The following is a 21,219-nucleotide window of genomic DNA, read 5'->3' on the forward strand; positions in this document are numbered from 1 at the left end:
ATTTTCTGATCCTTTTCTAACTGACTTTGAAATCAGTTAGAAGCTTCTTAGCACCAATAAGAAATTTATATGTATTTAACTTTTGCGCTGGGAAAAATCACAGTTTATGTCATGATTAATCATTATTAGTATATTGTTATTAATTAATTTTTATAGTTTATACTTAAAACCAGATGTACTATACAATGTTAAAAGCAGAAAACAAAATTGCATTTTTCAGGGAGATTTCATTTGTAACATAGATATACCTTCAGAAAAGAGATTTAAAAAATAGTATCATAAATGTTCATTTCTGTAAAATAAAAGTCTATTTTGTGAAATAAAAAAGTCTGAGTGTTAAGATTATGAATGATTTTGAAGATTTCCTTCTTCATTTCTTTGTGTATTTTGCACATTTTCTAAACTACACAGGTGCTAAATGTGTCTTCCCAAAATAAATGTGTTGCAATCCTGATGCCCATTGTGGGAATTAGGAGGTGGAGACTTTGGGAGGTGATTTGGTCATGAGGGTAGAACGGGTAGAGAATGAGATTCATGACCTTATAATAGATGCCTGAGAGATGTCTCTTGTCCTTTCCACTATGTGAGGATACAAGAAATCTGCAAACCAGAAGAGGGACTTCACTGACCATACTGGTCCCCTCATCTTAGAATTTCAGCCTCCAGAAGTGTGAGAAGTATTTTTACCGTTTGTAAGGTATCTAATTTGGGGCATTTTTTTTTTTTTTGTAGCAGCTCAAATAGATTAAAGTAATAGGTATATTTAATAATAAGAAAATATTTAATTTATTAAATTAGTTGTGAGTAGGATCATACATCTCAATATTTATATGTTCTTGTGTTAAATATAAAGGGGAAATATCCAACAGTTATTAATGGGAATAATTTTGATGTCTCAAACTCGAGAATGGCTGGTTTGGAAATGCTTATGACAATATAAGATCTGTTCATAGATAACAATTTTGGGTGCTGTACCCAAACTTATCCTTTAACATGGAGATTTAACTCTAGGTTTCAAGAAAAATCAAACATGTAACCCATGAACAAAGGAAGAAATATTTGATATTCTTAGTATGTTCATCTCAAGTGAAAACATTTGCCGAGGATGCCTGGGTGGCTCAGTCCATTAAGCGGCTCCCTTCGGCTCAGGTCATCCTCCCAGAGTCCTGGGATGGAGCCCCACATCAGGCTTCCTGCTCAGTGGGGAGTCTGCTTCTCCCTCTGCCTGCTGCTCCCCCTGCTCATGCTTTTTCTCTCTTGCTCTCTCAAATAAATAAACAAAATCTTAAAAAACAAAAAAATATAAGCCAGATGAAAATGAGGAAATGAGAGCTTACACTTTCAGCTGACAGCTGTTGTTCTGATTTCAGCAGAAGGACACTCTTATCCACAGCCCGGAGCGCACAGAATGAGTCAGGGGCTGTTTGCAGGTAGAGACTGGTGTTGGAACCGGGTAGCCCCTGCTCCTTAGAGAACTTTATGCTAACCTGCAGTGGAGGAAGAAAAGGAGAGTAAGATCACTTTAAAAATAAGTTGAATAAATACGTTTGAATGCATTCAAAATAATTTGAATAAATGTGATATTTTCCAAATAAAAGTTTATAGATTTCTGTACCTATGTTTCTCCTGCCCATTCTCACCCTTAACTCTCCTTACGAGGACATCTTCACCATCCTCCTCTCATCTCAGGATTGGCATTGCTACCAAAAGTTATTCATTCTGCTGGCAATTCCCTTATCCCTAATAATTTAATTATACCAGCATTTACTCTGAGATCACCACATAAAGGTCATAGTAATTATATTAGAAAACAACAGGGAGAAAAGTGCTCACTGCTCTCTCTCTCTCTCAAGACAGGCAAGAAATAGAAGAAACATCACCTTATTTTTAAAGCACTTGTCAACCTGGAATCTGGCACTGTCGGCCACAATTTCCCCACTGGGGTGAAGGGTGTAGACAAGCATGACAGCCACAGGAGCCAGATCAGCATTGATGTCGATCGGGAATGAGAAGCTGTCATTCCAGGCTGTGTGAATAGGAGATGTCATTAACCGGTACAGTGCCCAAAGTTTCCAGGCTCACTGGCTACACTTAGCTAAAAGAGAATGGCTTATGGGAAGGAAGAGCAAATTGGACTTTATTTGAAAGGCAAAGTACTTAAATAATGGGAACTATGTGCACAAATAAAAAAGACTGCACAATTTAGGCACTAATAATGTTTGGGTTTTGGACACCACTTTTCTCTAGTGTGCTTGATGACCTGGCAATAAAAGAAGCAAGTAGAAACCTTTCTTTGAAATAGTTGGAAGGAGACCTTGGGCCGTACTACTGCTTTCCAGCCACTGAGGGTTAACATTAAGTGTTTTTCCTAAACTCTTGACTCTATCCCTGTAACATTTCTTTAAAAGGAAAGAAAAATGAAAGCAGAGTACATAGTAAAAAATGAATGCATTAAGTATGCCTTTGTTTCTGATTTCCTTCTGTCCACTGAGGAAGATAGCTCCTTTCACCATCACCTGTGTAGAACAAAGAAAACAAAATGAGTAGCATCACCCAATTCACACATATTAAAAATGGATAATTAATGGCTTAATGAGAATTCTACTCCCAAGAGACGGTAGTTTCTGTGAACAAGTGTGAAACGTAGACTCTGTACAACTTGGAAAAGGACACAGAAACTATGATTAATTGAAAGCCCATTATGTGTTAGAAACTTCATTAATGATACACAGTGTACTGTGCAAGGGCGTTTACAGATCTCTGAATTATTTAGACTGTCTGGCGTTGGATAAGCCAAGTCATTTCACTTCTTCACCACCGTTACCTTATTTGTAAAATGGAGGCATCTTTGGGGGTGGAAAAGTCTATCTCGTCTACCTTTCAATATGCTATATAAGGACAGAATGGATAAATATGGGGAAAGAACCAAAAAAGCGAATTCCTTTTACTGCTTATCAAAATGAGCAGCCTTGTGCCTTACTCTCTGGTATCCACCTAACGTTGCAGTCTCATGAAGGATCATAAATGCTTGGTATAAGTTATAATCAAATGATTAAAATTGTAGACCTGAATAGCAAGTTTTCAACCTTAGGGAAATTGAAATTGCCTTGGATCTTTTTATGTGTTTGTTGGCTTATGTTTAGAGGTTCATTTACTAGTTTCTGTTTGTTCTTAATAGCTCCAATATCATTCCCAGCAAAGTGAGAAGGTCAACTCACTCAGATGCCACGGGATGATGGACATACCCTTTCCAACCTGCCCTGTGCTAGGCAGACAACTAGACAAGACCCAAGGATCCATCAACTGAGACTTACCAAATAAAAAAAGTTGATACTTGAATCATCCCTATATGCTTCCCTGTTTAGGGAGTAATGCACGGTAACAATTTTCTGTTGATTGCATCTAAGCTGCTTTGGCTCAGGAACAATCTTCAGGAAGCTATTGGTTCGGGAGTAAAAGCGTGAAACTGAGAAATGAGCATCCACATACTCAGGTGTTAGCCAGCTGGAGGGATGGCAGCTCATAGGTCGAAGGTATGTGGCCTGATAAGAAAAGGAAAGCAAAGGATCTTAGGGAAATAAAGACCTTTAAAGACCGGGATTATTTCAGAATGGAAGGCTTCTTAACTCTTCAAAGTAGGGAGGAATCTTAGCTTGTGGGTGACGTTTCAAATATCAAGTTATTGGGAGTAAAATAATAATAACACTTCCTTCTTTTTTGTATATAAAACATGACCACAATTGTATGTATATTTTATTAGGCCTATGCTGATTTTTTTTTTAACTTTATAATTGAAGTCAGGGGACAGCTTTACACCCTGTGTCTTTTAGCTATCTATGTGCATGGACAAATTGTTTAACTCCAAAATTCTGTTTAAGATGCAGAAAAATATTGGGGAGGGTAGGTGCTGTGGTGAGTGCTGTGAAATGTGTAAGCCTGATGATTCACAGACCTGGACCCCAGGGGAAAATATACTTTATATGTTAATTTAAAAAATGGGGGGAAAAAAAAGAAAGAAGCAGAAAAATAGACATCATAGTACTTCCCTATCTATGCATCAAATGATCAAAGGGGGGAAAAAACAACTCAACTGCATGAACTCTCTCTAGTTTCTCAGAGGAAACTATTGGTTGGTAGAGATTTTATAACAACATCTTCTGGAATAAGTATTCTCACATATAATTTAATGAATGAACAAACATATAAAATACTTTAAATTTTAAAACTTTGTTAAGATACTTTTTAAAAAAGATTTACTTATCTATTTTTAGAGAGTGGGGAGGGGCAGAGGGAGAGGGACAGAGAGTCTTAAGCAAACTTCACACTGACTACAGAGCCCGAGGGGGCTCTGTTTCATGACCCTGAGACCATGACCTCAGCCAAAACCAAGAGTCTGATGCTTAACTGACTGGGCCACCCAGGCACCCCTAAAATATATTCTTAATACAAATAATCTTTTAAGCGATTCCTAATGTTCAAAATCCCTAACACTCAAATACGTTGTGGGATCCTGTCTACTTTTGATGTCTTACTTTCAGGTTGAACGCCTGATCGAATATATCTGAAGTGTCAATAGAGAAAGGAGCTTCCCCATTCTCATCTGTGGTGTAGTTTCCTATAATTCTGTCATTGAGCTTCAATTGCAATAACTTGTCCGCCATCGGCACATTATTAGGACCGGAAAATTTAAGCTGTGCAAAAAAAAAAATAAATAAATAAAATTAAGTTTTAAAACTCAAACATCACATTTCTACAGAGAAGGAATTTTTCTATTCCTTAATGTGGTTATTGACTTGTAATTTTATGAAATTCCAGAAAGGTGTTTTATTAAAAGATACATAAAATGGAAACAGATACAATTTTATCTATTGCTTTCTTTTTCCCTGGGACTTTTTCTTCATCTATCAGATGCAGTAAGGCTACAAATGTGTTATGAAAATAGGAAAAATATCTCCAGAAACTTTCAAAGGGCAATCCATGATCCCTGAAAATGAAAAGAGAACATGTATTTTTAAGTTAGACCTACAGTTCCAAAATAAGAAATTCCTCTTCTATAGAAAGGATCCATGTTCTCAAAGCTCACACTCCCAAGCAATTGAGTGATAAAAGTAGAAGCTCTTTCACTGATTTGCACACCTGTAAGAAGTGAAAAATAGTGTGAGGGAGGATAATTGTTCGATCAAGACTCTCGAAAGAACAGCTTAAAGGACATGGCAAACTTCTGTATACAGAATTACATTCTTGTTCTACATTGAAAGGGAGATGTGGGTGCTTTGGAGCATGTTCCAGAATGCTCCATATCTATGTAGTTATAGTATACATCAAACTGAATAATGAAAGTATTTGAATCAGAAGCAGGAGAAAATGCTTTTAATTTTCTTCCTCTCACCATTCTACTCAGTTCTGGCTTATAACTCCTTTTATGACACAATCTCACAGATATCTCAAGAATAAAGTTTTCCCTTCCTTTAAACCTTTCCTTAGCCTACCAGATAACTATGCTTTTAGACTTTTGCCGGATAAGAACAATACCTGAAAGCAAAGTAAATAAAAATGCACTATGGTATCAGCAAACTATGTGGTAAGCAGAGGTAAACATATCTAGCTAAGTTATAATATGAATGTGACAAACATCCATAATGAATGTCATACACTATTGATCAAGTACATTTCTATAAAGCACTTTATAAATAATATTATCCTAATCATTTTTAAATAACAAGAAATAATTAGTAATTGAATCTGGTTTTCTCCATCCCAAATTAATTTTCACTTCCCCCTTTTTCTTTTCCATTCTTTATTTATTGAGCACTTATTACATGTAAATGTCTCATTAATATTTTACACTTGCCACTGTCTCCATTTGTATCAAATTAGAGGTTGACAAACTTTCTCTGTGAAGATGATCTCATAGTTATTATTCTAAGCTTTGCACCACAAGGTCCACAGCTATTCAATCTTGTAACTATAGCTCTTAAGCAAGGTTAACATATGTAAAGTAAACATATGTAAAACATATGTAAAGTAAACTTCACATCAGTAAGTATGGAGCTGGATTTGACTTTCTAGATATAAATTGTGATCTCCTGCATTAAATCAAAGACTAGACCCTGGCAATTGTTTATCAACTGATTTTCACAAAGTTAAAGAGAGATCCATAATTTATTAGCTTAGCTCTACTACTTTAGGAGAAACTTCCTTGTTCTGATTGATGCAGGCACAGAAGCAGATATAAATATGTAGAATTTACATAATTTGTTTATTTTACATATTACGTAGAAAGTCTTTTCAAAAGCAACCTTCAGTTTGACTTATTGACAAATATACTCTACTTGACAATGTTGAAGAATGAATGATCTCTATTTGGTGAGTATTGCTAACTCGATAAACGTCTCTCCAGTAAGCTGCATATATCCCCAGGTTGCCCATAAAATGTGGATGTTACCTGTCCCAAATTCCGTAACCGTTGCAGTGATATGAAATGACATGAAAAATTCTGAACGGTAGAGTTGAAAGACTTTTGTGTTTACAGTTTGAGTGTCACAACCGTTTCTCAACTGAAAAATGAAAACAAGGTATAATGAAAAGATTAGGGATTAAAAGTCTTAAAAGGATGTAAAGTTTTAGCACAGATTTCTAACTCCCTCACACCACCCCATAAACTTGTTGAATGACCAAGAATTACAAAAGAAGGGGTGGGAGTTCATCAGCAACTAAAGCAAGTTAAGGAGGTAATGTATTTTTTATAGATTTCAGGGATAATCTACTGAAAACAATGCGGATGGAAACAAATTAAAGAATGAGTCTCGAACTGAATGATATTTTAAGAATTAGAGATTAAAATCATTTTGAGTCTTCAAGTGTGTAACATCAAAACACTTTTTAAGGTAAACTGTTCATTTAAAATAAGGAAAAATCTATAGATAATCTTTCATTAGTGACATCAAGAATCAGAGAAATATAGATTTAATTATATTGTAAAATAAACAGCATCTATTAATTCTAAATTTAAAATGTTAGAGGGATATAGCAATTCATTTGATTCTCAAAACTACCATATGAGCTAGACCTCCACTATAAGGATAAATAAATTAAAATAGAGGTAGGTTATATAATCTGCCCAAGGTCACACAAATAGAAAGTGGTAGCTAGGAATTCTGATCCGAGAATATGTGCTCCTCTAAATTATCAACTATAATGTTAATAATAAAAAAGATAATTTTACTTCATATATTTACAATTCAAATTAAAAAGAAATATAAAATGTCATCAGAAGAATCTTAAGTGCCTTGAAACTAAGATAAAATATTTTTCAGTAATCCCTGAGACAAAGAGATAAGAATCTCAACATTAATACCAAGAAAAAAAGTGCTTTGCATGAAAATCTATGGTATTAAGCTATGGTTAAAGGAAAAAGTAAAACACAGTGTATGTGTATGTGTTTTTTTAAAAGTTTTGTTTTTTTTTTTTTTTTTTTTTTAGTTTGAGAGAGAGAGAGTGAGAGAGAGAGCATGAGCAGAGAAGAGGGACAGAAGGAAAGGGAGAAGCAGACCTTCCTCTGAAGAGGGTGCCCCATGTGGCTCAATCCCAGGACCCTGGGGTCATGAAACCTAAGCTGAAATCAGAGTCTGAGGCTTACCTGACTGAGCCACCCAGGAGCCCCACACAACGTGTTTTTAACAAAAAGAAAGAACTGACGTTTTTTAAAACCAACAAAATGAAATTTTAGAGAAAAGAATGAATATGTTGAAAATAAAAATAAATGATTTAGGAACACAAAAATAATATCAGAAAGAAAATAATAAAGCTAAAGTCAAAGAAAGGCCAATAAAATAGATAAAACTTTTATGAGCATGATGTAGAATAAAGAGGGAGAGCAAAGTTGTATAAGATTAGGTGATAATACAACTGAACATCCATTGGGAAGAAAACAAAATGTTTTATTTTAGAATATAATCTAAACTATTTTATGTTGATTAGAGAAATGTTTAAAATCTTAAAGTGCTTTATTGTTGTATATACAACACGGTGGTAGATGAGAACTTTTTCTAAGGCCGAGAACTTATAAACATTAGGAACTTTGATATTTCAAAAATAACACAGCCAATGTTGGTATTTAAATAACAACCTTAAAAGATTTGCTTAGAGGATGGAGGTTAATATTTATAATAAAAGAAAGTTTCAATTTCACATGAATAGGAAAAATGGATAATTAAGAGTTTTTAAAAGAACAAACTCAAACTGATAACAAGAATATGAAAATATGCTCAAACTCATGAGTAAGGCAATTAAAACAAAATAAATTTCTATCAAAATGACAACATTTTAAAAACTGCTATACATATGCAGATGACAGTAATTTGGGAAATATAGTGTTGTCACATGTTGCTGACAAGAATTTGAATGCTTAAAAACTTTTTGGACAATAATATAATATTTTTTAAAATTGAAATTGTATGTATATATAATTGTATCTATCTATCGATCTGTCATCTATCTACTTTAACTCATGGAACCCACCCCAAGGAATCTATATCAAATAAGTAAAACAACTCAGATGATAGTTTTAGCAGATTATTTACTGCTCTATTTTCACAACGGGGGAAAAAAGGCATTAGCCAAGAAAACACCTATCACTTGGTAAAATAGTTAATTAATGTACATTATAATCACACCATGGGAAAATGTGCTGTGTATGTGGAAGAATTACACTCAGCCTTTCTTCACCTGCATTCCTATCTAAAAGATTTCTGCTTGTCCTGACCAAATATTGATATTTACCTAAAGAATGTTCATCACTTTGGTGAGTAACTTCAGGACAATCAGACTTAAATTATAAACTGAACTGTATACAGATTTTATGTTCAAAGTCCAAAGTTGCTTCTCAAAGAAATGGGCAGAATTGTTTACTTATGTGAAGATGCTACAGATTGGGAAAACAAAGCATGCCTTCACAAATGAACCTCAAATCTAAAGTAATAGAAGTAGATACTCTGAATTGCAGGTGTTTGCAAATGAACTTTTTCCACAAGGACAGTTCTAAGTTTCATGGTGGTTATGATCAGGGATTCATTTATTTAACAGATAACTAATGATTCCACACAGAAAGATCAGAGAGGTCAGTAGACAGTATATAAAGCAAGAAAAGCCAATAAGATTGTTCACATTTGACAATTCTATGAATCCATCGGTGGGTAACAATCTACATGGCCTAGAGAATAAGAGACTATTGGAGGATGTTGTACTTGCTCTTCATTCTTCACTTTATCTAGTTGAAACCCCCATTATCTGCAAAATGAAAATAGTGTTGTTAAGTCCCTCTTACAAATGAAATTGTAGAGGCCGAGGGCAGGCTTCCCCAAACGTGCCACTTTGGCATATTGATAATTTTAAATAAAAGTTTCTTAAGAAACAGCCAGTGTGAGGACACGCAGACCCTCGTTGGTTCCTGTGAAAGCAGGAAACAGATCTCCTATATGAAAGGCATGGCCACCACACTAAAATGTAAAAAGACATTCTTACCCCTAGAGAGAACAGACTTTGAAGCGAAGAAAGCTATAGAAACAAACCTTATTACTTTCTTTCTAATCTACTACTTCAGACCAAATTCCGATTAAAATTCCTTACTAATTAAAAGCTCCCAAACATCTGTTTTCTTTATCCTGTCAATTCCTCACAAATTTATTGTCTAAAAACTACCTGTCTTGGTCACTTTATTAGATCTCAGTTTCATTATGGGACCTCCATGTGCACCTAATAAAACTGTTTTTTTTTTTTTCTTTTCCCTCCTGTTAACCTGCTTCATGTAAATTAAATTCTTTGTCCAGTGGAAGACCATGAAGGGTAGAGGGAGAATTTTTCCTTCTCTACAGAATGAAATGAACAAGATCATTTTTTTAAAATAAACATGATGATCTGTACCTGTGCAATAAACTGTTCACATATTTCATTGTTCTCACAATTCCCAGAGGAAAAAAATTCCCTGCACACCCGGATTTGGGCTTTTCCTTGCACAGGCTGGCCGTACGTGTACCTGGTAGGAGGAAGTATACATAATTACAGATGAACAATACCATGGGAGTATTTGATGGGCTTCTTCAGAAATTATATATGAAATCTGTAATCTAGGACTACTCCAATGACCAAATTCAATTGCAATCCTCATCTATTAGTGCTATCTTCACCACGGAATTTGGGTTAAATTAGGCACATGATTTTGTTATGAGGATTCAGCTGCTTTTTAACAAATCAAACTCAGGGGGCACCTGGCTGGCTCGGCTGGTAGAACATGTGACTCCTGTTCTCAGGGTCCTGAGTTCAAACCCCATGTTGGGTCCAGAGCTTACTTTAAAAAAGAGAAAGAAAGAACAACAACAACAACAAAAAATCAAATTCAAGGTAATGTAGAACCTAAAATCTCAGTAAATCAAATTTAATGATTAAATTGATTTTTTAAAAATTATATTTTAGTCTGTTAGAAAAATTATAAAATGTGCAGCACTTTTTTCTTTAGCAGAAAATATATATGCATATAAGTAACATGTGAATTATTCAGGATCTTAGAATACTTCTAGGTCAATACTGTAAACAATTCTCATTGTGCATTCTATAAATGTAGAAGGTATGGAGATTGGCATAAACCAGATAAACTTTGATGAAACACATAACGTCTTAGGGGTAGGGTTAAATAAATATCTCACTTTCTCCTAAAACACACAAAAAACTACAACACAAGTTTTTTTTAAAGTTTCAGTCAAAGGCAAATACAGTTGATTTGAGTTTTTTTGTTACTTGAGGATTGTTTCCACTAAGGTTTAGAAAAACAGTTAATAAATGTGAGATTAGTGAATAGTAAAACTGAATATAATTCCATTTACCAATTATAATATTTTTTCCTAATTGTTGGACACTCGTATATACCTGATGTTTACATAGATTATCTCATTTATTTTCTTAAGTGATCCTGAGATGGAGATGTATTATCTCATTGTGCAGTTTAGTGAAGTGAGATCAGGCAACGCACTTCTCTACATTGTAAGATGTGGAATTGAAATTCCATATTCTATTCCATCTTCCTCACTTCCCATAGCCCATGCTCTTCACATTCCACTAATTGGCTTTTCTCTATTTAAAAATTCTCAATGCTTCTGAGACTCAACCTAAATCACTAAAATCATCTGTGAGCTGTAAATATCAATTACATGCAAAATAGAGGGAAAACTAAGATCAGGGCACAAATGTTCTACCTGCACATGTGTTATAGTTATTCTTACTGTCTTTTGCTTATAAAAGAAAACTCTCACTGTAGTGTTATCTATGGGTTAACACAGGCTCATGAAATATGTAGCTCAAATTTTTAAACAGATCAGAAAGAATAAATATTACCCCTTTGTGATTTGAAAAGTTTTTGGTGGATACTAATGCAGTTTATTAAAATGCCTTTGCCTGTAGTCAAGTTTTCTTCCCTTCTAAAAGCTCAATTCATCTTGGAAGTTGTTGGCTAAAATAATCTGATTTGCTATTGTTTTTAGCTGTCCCAAGTTAAGTCCCAGGGAATACTAAAGAAACAATGCGCAGAGCACAGTACATACAACCTGAAGGAGGCAACTCGTTCACTCCTGTTCACTCCTGGACATCCTGGTTTCATTCCTCCTGTTCCTGCAGCCTGCCCAGAAATAGCCTTATAGCCAGCAGAGCTTCTGTAGGATATCATTACTGCTGATACTGACATACTCTTTAATGTCAAATTTAAGTGGAATGTAATGTTAAAGAAGAGTCAAGAAGTCTCAATTCTGTATCAGCATTTAGCTTAGTACGTCTCTTATGAAGGCGTTACTTGATAAATATGTTGGCTCTCCTGATACGTAGTTTGTACTTTTTTAGCATAACAATGGGAAGATTAATTACAGGTGTTAATCTCATTAATTCTGGCTTCTGGTAGGGTTTTACTAGTAAAATTAGGTTAAGACCCTGGATATTTTGAAGCTTATATTGATTATTCCCTTATTTTTAACACATGTAACCTCCACCTCTCATATATTACATTTATGAAATTCTGGCACATGTCAGCTACTCTTCCCTGAAACAACAACAAGAAAAATATTGTTATGATTTTCCTAGAGTCCAAAGGACATTGTAAAAAGTGTCAGCCTTTTACCCAATATGTCCTTAAAATACTTTGAATAGTCTCAAAATAATTTAAAAACACTAAAAAAAATTTTAAATACTTTGAAAATGCTCAAAAGCAAATAATTTCCATGTCCTCAGTTAAATAAACAGTTTAAACAAATACATCAAATATTACATTTTTAATTGTTTACATAAATTATAACAGAGGTTTTGGTTAGAAGAATACCTCTGAAGCCAAATAGCATTTGTCTAAATCCAGTGCTAGGTCTGCTATCCAAAAGCTCCACTAAGTGATAAATTATTTCAGTTCTCTGTATCTTATTATCTTTCTTTCTAAAATAGAGATGATAATAGCTTTTGATGTAGCACTGTGGTAAGACTATAATGAATGCAATGCTCAATGCAGTAATCAGCATTCAGTAAATAGTAACTATATTAATTATTATCAGAAATTTGAGAAAAGACATCTCACTTTTAAAAAAATATAAGACATTAGAAACAAGTTCTCAAAAAGAAAATGAAAATTTCTCAAATCATGTAGGAATTCTTTTCACATTAAGAGGATTCAAATTCATCCTAATTAAATTGATAAAATATCTTTTTCCCCACTATGACATTTTCAAGAGTTTCTTTTCTTTCATTTATTTTTTAAATGAAAACTCCAATTATGGTGATGATTTAATGAGGCAGGTACTTCTGTATCAGTTGTTAGAATTGAACGCTGACACAACGTATTTAGTGGGTAATATGGCAATCAAAACCTGAAAGAGCATATACATTTTGTTTTGATAATTCCAATACTGGACATCTTTATTAAGTAAATATTTTTTAATTCAGAAGTTCTTATACACTTATACACAAAGACATAGGCTATAATAGTATTTGTTACTGGGAAAACAAAATCAAATTTCTTATGTGTTATATAATAAAAGAAGTGTTAATTTTGTATGACCATATAGAGATATGTTTATGCAGCAAGGAATTAGGATTTATGAAAGTGTGGCTGAGTATGAAGACATGTTTTCTTAATTACAATGGGTAGAAAAGTATGATTGCAGTTATGCAAAATATTCACAAAAGTTTGGAAGAAAATAAATCGCAACGCAAATGGCAATTGGTTAGAATTAATTATATGTAATTTCTTATATTTTTCCTTATCTCTTTCAAATATTTTACAATGAAAATCATTATTTCTCTAATAATCTTAATGTAAGCAAATAAGTAATTAAAGTTACATGGTTAATTTTATTTCTCATTCTTTCTGAGCTTTGTATTGACCTGTGTAGTCAAATTTCCTTAATACTTACTTAGCACATACATTCACTTGGAATTCATCATCCGAAATAGTTATTGTTTGTGGTGCACTGACCTTAACTTCAAACTTGGGCAACACTGGAAATACAAAGAAACAGACTTCAGTTCCTACAATCACTGGTGAGAAAAACTTAGAGCAATCATGTAACTAAGTACACCTCTGTGCACAACACTGTCCTATGTATGCATCAATATAAACCACAATTCAACTGCCCCAAATTCTGTGTAAGTGATAGTGTCTTTCCTTTCTCTTTCCTGCTCTCAGAACATCACATTTTATTTATTGTAATCTTTTACATCATGTAGAAGATTGTCTGGATTGTAGAAGATATTTCCTTGGTAGAAGAGTCAGAGGTTAGAATCAGGCGATGGGACCAGGAGTGAGGAACAAGAAAAGAAAGATGATAAAGCAGAAAACCCCAAGAAAGGAAAATGACAGAAAACTAAATCAAGCCTCATTGACTTTTGCTTAAATCTAACATAAAAATTGTTTTGTTGAGTCCTTTGAGCTCTACATTTACTCAGAACAACCAGGCAGTAGTTGGTTACCATATCTATCAACAGTAAATTGGTGTGTCAACGTATTTCCTGATTTTCTTCTCACAAAAACAGAGTAATCTCCAAACATTGGTTCTGAAATCAGTTGGAAGGAGATTTGGGTGATATTTTGAGAAGAGGTCACATTTTGCCATTGAAAAATTCTATTGTTTTGAGGATCCTGGAAATAAAGAAGAAATAAAATCAGAGGTCATACAGAATATTAGTCTTTCCTTCTTTATTTTGGGTATGTTCTGTAGTTATTGTAAATAAAGAAAACTACCATTTTATTGAACTGATATCTCATACTGTAAAAATAACATAACTTTCTCAAGGACTCAAATTTAATTAATATTAATATTCAACTGATCTAGTATATCTCTAGTAAGCCCCCAAAAGATAAGAACAATAACCTGTAATGAGTGCTTTGAATTTTTATCTTCCTGAACCAGAGCTGCAAAGTTAAAAAATTTAAAACTCAGTGTGTCTGCTCCAGTGGAGTGTTTTCCAAAGTAGAGTAGACCCACACCAACAGATGCATAAGGAGGTATTTATCCTCACAGATAGTTGTACAGGTTGTCTGTGGTGTTCATTTGGTAAGTAAATTGGTCATGAATTTTCACACTGCATGCAACAGTGGTTCAATGGAAGTTCTACAATAAGAAAGGACTGACACAAGGAAAAAGGAAGATAGATAATGCCACCCTTTCTCCTTTATTTGCTTTTAGTATACTGCAACTTATGTGAGCCTGGTTCCATAAGTTTGTTGATATCATCCAGTTGTGAGTAAAGAACTCCTGATAAAAAGTTTTCTACAAAGAATCAAAAATAGTATTTGCTACTCACTTAGTTTTAATTCTTTTTCCTTTCCTCTATGATTAAGTCTAGAAAACTAAATTAATTTTCCATGCGGCCTTTCAGTAAGGATTGCCCATATGACCAAGTGTTGGCCAACTGAATATAAGTAGAAGTCACTGGGAGATTATTTCTACAAAAATCAGATGCAGCTGGTATTGAGAATAAAACAATGCACAGAGGATGGCAGGGAGGTTAAGTAGAAGAAGCCTGGATCCTTGGTAATATTATGCTGTTACCGTCCCCATCCCAAAGCACCTACACTTAGACATAGCAGTTTGTGAAAACAATAAACCTTTTACTCTCTGAAGCCAATGTTAGTTAAGCTTTCTATTGCTTACAGTGGAACAGACCCTAGCTGATTTAGGATCTGAAGATAGTACTATTCATGGATTACTAATGACGTATGAAAATGGCCAACTTGTTATTTATCCTACTAGAAGGATGAACTATTTGCCACCCATATAACAGAGTCAAAAAAATTCAAATTATAAAGAAGCCTATTTGAAGTAGGCATTTACATACATGTTCATTAATGATGATCTCAATGTAACAACATTTAGACTGAGTTAATAGTAATGGTACATATTACACATAGAAATTAAAATGCTTATGTTGGAGTTGATTGATACAAATGATTTACTGACAGACATGAGATTTGAAATGAGTTTGAAAGTCACACTGCAATACAGATTTGAAAGCAAAGCGTCCATTTTGTAATAATATCACCTAACATTTCAAATCTTTACACGTTTAGGTTTTCTATTTCCTTAAGATAAGATGTGATTAAATTAAGATCGAAAAGAGCCAGTAGCCCAAACCAAGCAATTTTAAATATAAACCTCCCTTAGAAGGAGCCCAATCTTTCATTTTCCATGAAAACTCATTATGGTGCTTGCCACACAGGACCTCCACTAAACATGGCCACCCTTCATTTACATCTTCATCTGATGCCTTACACCGCGTATGTAGATAAAGATTTTTCTTCTCCTTATTTCAGTTATCTTAATTTCTAACTACATGGAATTTATCTGAATATTTAAAAAATGAGTGCTTTCAGAAAATATTCACTTACTTGTGGAACATAAGGAGTAGCATGGAGGACATTTGAAGAAGGAAGGGAAAAATGAAGGGGAGGAGATCAGAGGGGTAGATGAACCATGAAAGGCTGTGGACTCTGAGAAACAAACTGAGGGTTTTGGAGGGGAGGGGAGTGGGGTGATGGGTGAGCCCAGTGGTGGATATTAAGGAGGGCACAGATTGCATGGATCACTGGCTGTTATACACAAACAATGAATCTTGGAACACTACATCAAAAACTAATGATGTTTTATGGTATGGTGACTAACATAACATAATAAAAAAATAAATAAAATTAAAAAAATAAAAAGCTAGTGCTTTCAGAAAATAATCTTGAGAAATTGTGATAAAGCAGATCGCTTACCTGAAGTGTGATCAATGGATACTGAAAAGAAAAAAAAAATGCAGGTTAATATTGTAATAGTGTTTTTTTGTAGACAAAATTTCTACAATGAAGCATGCCAAGAAAACCCCAAATGCTAAGGAGAGCCTGACCTTCACCAGGAAGTCGAAAGCAGGTTCCATGCAACCCATTTTCCCCCTTATATTATAAGAAGACCTAAAAAAAGTATCAGTTAGCTCACTATAGAGGGAAGTTTTAAATTTGGTGGTCAGTATTGAAAGTATACCTGTATAGCATTCCATGCTAGAACTGATTTGTGTACTTATGGAAAACTTTCTGATGACACTTTACACAGCAATGGATTTGTTTAATTTGCTTCAATTTCATTGTACCATTCGCAATTATTGAACTCACCAAATCCTCAACAGGTCTGAACTTGGTATCCAGTGTCACAATGCGAATTTGAACTAAAAGAAAAGAGGAAGAGGGGACAATATTTTTTCTTATTATTTCCTTTCCAGGTATGATTGCTTATAAATAGATATAGAAATTAATTACCTTGCTATTACAGAATGCTATACTCCCTTCTCCCCTAGCTCTCACTTGACCCTCTGAAATTTGGGTTCTATTTGGGATGATCTCTTATTAATACATTTGTAATTCCTCTGTTGTCAATTGCTTTGTTATTATTACCAAAGCTGACACTAGCTGCTGCCACCACCAGAAACTTCTACCCTAATGACCCACAGGGATACCTTAAAAATTGGTGCTGGAATTAATCATAGAGAGACAAATGTGAAATATATATAGTAGAAGTTACATTCCTCCTATAATTTTCTTGGAAAATTTATTAATGTTAGCGAACATTAAATTAATTTCAGCAGAATTCCAGAAAGACCATTTTAACTACCTTTGTATAATAACTGTCATCAAAGCATTTTAACAAGCCTATAGAATGCAATGCAGCAAAAAAACTCACAATATGAATTCTGTTTTAACTCTTTTATTTCTTTTAAATTAATCATACGAGTACATAATTTTAGAAGATAATACATAGATGCTGTCATCCAACCCCCTAATTTTACAAATGAGAAAACTGAAGGTCTCAAAGAGCTGAATTTACTTGACAAAACCCAATAATTTATCAACAAACTCAAAACAAAGACCACATCCTTCAGAATCCTAGTTTGGTGTTTTTTCTGCTGCCTTTTACTTAATGCAATAATAAAGAAAATTAGAACGACTCTGCTTAGGTTATCAGATTTGTGATTATTTCTACTGGCATGAATAATAATAATAATTAATAATATCATTTGCAGAGTCTTTATTGGGTGCTAGGTACTACTTTACATTGACTATCTTATTTTATTCTCACAATATTTCTGCAAGTGAGTCATTTTTAGTATCTCTATTCTAAAGAGGAAAAGAAATGAGTTTAAACACAGGTTTAATTAGCTTGCCCAATTGGTAAATTATGGAGAAACAAATGAAACCAAATAATTTTGTTCCACGTCCCATGGATTACGGAAGTGATTGTGTTACGGAAGTCTGTCATTAGAATTTTTAAGCAGCGAAAGTGGCATGCGTGAGTTGAAGAAGTGAAGCATTCAGTTAATGGAGTTGGAGGAAACTGTTTCATAACTGATCTAGACAACCAGTGGAAATTCAAGAAATCCACAATCCCGTAACTTTAATTAATTAATTATTTTTTTATTTAATTTCATTTCAGTGTAACAGAATTCATTGTTTACACACCACACCCAGTGCTCCATGCAATATATGCCCTCCATAATACCCACCACCAAGATTTTATTTATTTGCAGAGAGAGAGCACGCGTGCAGGAGAGAGGGCACAATCAGGGGAAGCAGCAGGAAGATTGAGAGGAAGAAGTAGCCTCCTTGCTGAGCAGGGAGCCCCATCAGCTGAGCCACCCAGGCATCCTGATCCCATAACATTTTAAATTGAAGACTGACATTCATGTGTTTGGATTGCTCTCAATCTGAAGGATGTACTCCTGAGGCCAGTGATAAGAAGGAAACACGAACACTGACTTACCATTCTCTCCAGGTTTGTAGATGGGTTTATCTGTTTGCATAAAAGTTACTGTGTCCTCTGAAGTGAGTGCTACAGATCTCCTCTCGAAGATTCTAAGCGTCTCTCCCTTAGCCAGCAATGTCACAAAAGCCAACTGCTCAGATGACTTCTGAGAAACCTGTTTATGTTACAGAGCAGAGAATGGGAAAACAATTTTTAGACATCAAGCTTGTAAACAATGTCTTAATTTGGTTTCTCAAGCTGAGAGCCTCCAGAGAATAAATTATTTCTTAATGGGAGATATGGACACCACTTTTTACAATTCTTTTATTTAAATAGCATTAGGGCAGTTTCTAATAAACTTATTTTTATGCCTGCTAATCTTCTGTTTTCTTTTTTCATTGCCCTGAGTCCCAGTCTTGCTTCTCTCTATCTGGATTCTCTTTTCTCATATTGTTAAATAGTTGTATCTAAAAAGAAGTGATTGCATTTCATTATCACTTCCTGTGAAAGAAAAATGGCAATATTTCACAAATTTTGTTGCATGGGTTCCTCTCAGGAACTCTCTAATTCCACTCCCTAGCTTCCACAATTCATCCCAAATCAAGATTTATCTCTCCTAAAATGATTTTTATGTCATAATTTCATCACCCTAACAGAAAATAAGAAGGGGCAAATCTAGTGCCTCACCTGGAAATCTGCACAAGCATAAAAGTTATCTTCTTTCACAGACTGGTCAAAAATAGTGGTATTGTAGCCATCAGATTCTAAGACGACACTCAAGGATACAGATTCATTGAGATTTGAAAGGTGGAGACAAGCCTTTTCGGCAGAATGACTCTGGATCACGGAGGAGACCCATAATATATACTGTCTACACAAAGAAAGTGATCAACACTTTAAACAAGTGTAGCCGAAATGCAAAACATAAAAACAATTTTGGCTTATTGAAATATTCCTGAAATATTTTCATGGTATTACATATAAAAACTTGAGTATGCAGAGAGGGTTATCTTAAGAAAAAGATGTCAATTCCCTTCTTACACTTGTTCAAAATTTATAAGGCAAACCAGCACTCAGTCTCAGAAGTTGAAATGGTGAACTACAGTCAAATTTTAACATAGAATGCATTTAATAAGGTCACTTTGCTAGTACTATAGTAAGAATAAAGGATATAACATTTCCTTACGGTTCTGAAGCCACAGAAACAGCAAAATGAAGCAAAAAGGTGCTCAGAAAAATGATGGGCTCCATCTTATCCCAGCGTCTGAATCATAAAGACTTCAAGGTAAATATTTAATCTCTCTCTTTTTTTCTTAGTAGATGTTAGCTGCCCCAACTATCCACTTTCTTTTCTTCCTTCTACTCTGCCTCTCTCTGTACCTCTTTGCTTTTAAAGTCAACGAAGGATCAGATACGTTTTGGAAAAAGTCACAGGGACCCACCAATCACAATTAAATGGCCTCTCTCATTACTTGGCTGGGCGGTGTGTATGGGGAGGGATGTTGTCATTTTGTATAAAACTTCCTTCTCAAGTTCACTGGATGCTTTCAAAAGCTTTCTGCTTTTGGAATCAGCAGCACAGGTTGTACAGGAAGAAAGAGAAAACAAAGAAAGCTGTTGTGTGACACGTGGGAGTTCATTAGTTTAATTCAGCATTTCCGTTCCAGGGCTGACTGCAGTATCAAAAGCATTAATAAGAAAAATACCTCTTCAAAGAGCTATTACCATCCCAATTGTCAAAAGGTAAATTTTTCAGGCTGCTGAGAAAAGTAGTGTATCTGATATTGTCAAAACACAGATGCAATTAGATATCTCAATATAGGCTCATTTTACAGATAATTGAAACTGTTGTTCTTTTATAAATTCCTAATACAGAATACAACATTTACAATGTTGATATGCAGTCAACTTTTACTATGATTTTCTCAGGAAGATTTTCTTTACAATGTTCAGTATCCTTTTCTACCCTAAATATAATAAAAACAAATAAATAAAAAGTAATAAATTTATGTGTGACTGTGTACACACCTACTGATCACTTCTTGGCCAAAAAAAAAAAAAAAAAAGAAGGAGGAGGGGTTTTATCATAATTTTGATCGTAAAATGTTTCTAAAGGGAAAATGAGCCATACCAAAGAAACTGACCACCTCTTGACTGTGTCTCTTATATGTTAATTTTCCCACTTCCTTTCCTTTTTTTTAAAACATATTTTTATTGCAAATATCTTATAATATTTGTTTTATTTATAATATATAATATAATATAATATGTAATATATATAATATATAATATTTGTATTATTTATAAAAATAATATTTTATTACTAACCAGAGTTAAAACATCTGGTTTGAAGAATGTTACATTGTGTCATGAAGAGAGAACTGGTTTCAGCCAGGCTGGCTGGCAACAGGGCAAGGGCAAATCCAAAGGGAAAAATGATAGCAAGTATACAGATGAGGAGCTGTAGTGAGGTAGTAAGAAGCCTCAGGAACGTGAGAGGGAGGGTTCCTAGTGAAGCACACTTTGTGCTCCAGTGCAGAAGTGTGTTCACAAAAGCTCTGACCTTGGTGCTCTCTCAGTACAATTGAGACATTGCTCCCTTCCTCATTTCTATACAGAACTTTGGTTTTTGTCTGTCTTTTCTCTAACCCGGTGAAGGAAACCATCTCCCCTGAAATTTCTGCTTCAGCGCTAATGCTCAATTCTCAACCTGTCCTGCCAGATTTATGATTAATTTATTTCCCCTGGAACCTCAAATTGTTCATCTCTGTTTTTGAATAACACTTTCACCTCTGATATCCCCTCAGTCTTATTATTGGAACATTCTTTCCACTCCACTCCCCAGACTCACAAAATAAATGAAATCACTAACTTCCCAAACAATTAAAGCTCACCAGCTTTTACTCACTAGTATTCAAGATAA

At 34.3% G+C, this 21,219-nt stretch overlaps 1 protein-coding gene across 1 annotated transcript in view; it reads right to left on the reverse strand.

Annotated features, from left to right (window-relative positions):
* The window catches only part of LOC116866181 (ovostatin homolog 2-like), a 43,370-nt gene extending 23,765 nt beyond the window's left edge, over positions 1-19,605 (reverse strand). Inside the window, exons 1-15 of the mRNA XM_032854940.1 lie at positions 19,483-19,605; positions 18,984-19,167; positions 18,315-18,471; positions 16,673-16,725; positions 16,280-16,300; positions 13,993-14,161; positions 13,437-13,521; positions 9,922-10,033; positions 6,446-6,557; positions 5,027-5,136; positions 4,533-4,691; positions 3,315-3,542; positions 2,462-2,516; positions 1,881-2,026; positions 1,338-1,487 (exon numbers count right to left, since the gene is read on the reverse strand). Of these exons, the coding sequence (XP_032710831.1) occupies positions 1,338-1,487; positions 1,881-2,026; positions 2,462-2,516; positions 3,315-3,542; positions 4,533-4,691; positions 5,027-5,136; positions 6,446-6,557; positions 9,922-10,033; positions 13,437-13,521; positions 13,993-14,161; positions 16,280-16,300; positions 16,673-16,725; positions 18,315-18,471; positions 18,984-19,167; positions 19,483-19,547 (1,806 nt within the window). The 5' untranslated portion in view covers positions 19,548-19,605. The remainder of the gene's footprint in view (positions 1-1,337; positions 1,488-1,880; positions 2,027-2,461; positions 2,517-3,314; positions 3,543-4,532; positions 4,692-5,026; positions 5,137-6,445; positions 6,558-9,921; positions 10,034-13,436; positions 13,522-13,992; positions 14,162-16,279; positions 16,301-16,672; positions 16,726-18,314; positions 18,472-18,983; positions 19,168-19,482) is intronic.
* Positions 19,606-21,219: the final 1,614 nt, after the last annotated feature.

This window comes from Lontra canadensis, unplaced genomic scaffold (genome assembly GCF_010015895.1).
Source record: "Lontra canadensis isolate GAN:19392208 unplaced genomic scaffold, GSC_riverotter_1.0 scaffold9, whole genome shotgun sequence".
Taxonomy (NCBI): Eukaryota; Metazoa; Chordata; class Mammalia; order Carnivora; family Mustelidae; genus Lontra; species Lontra canadensis.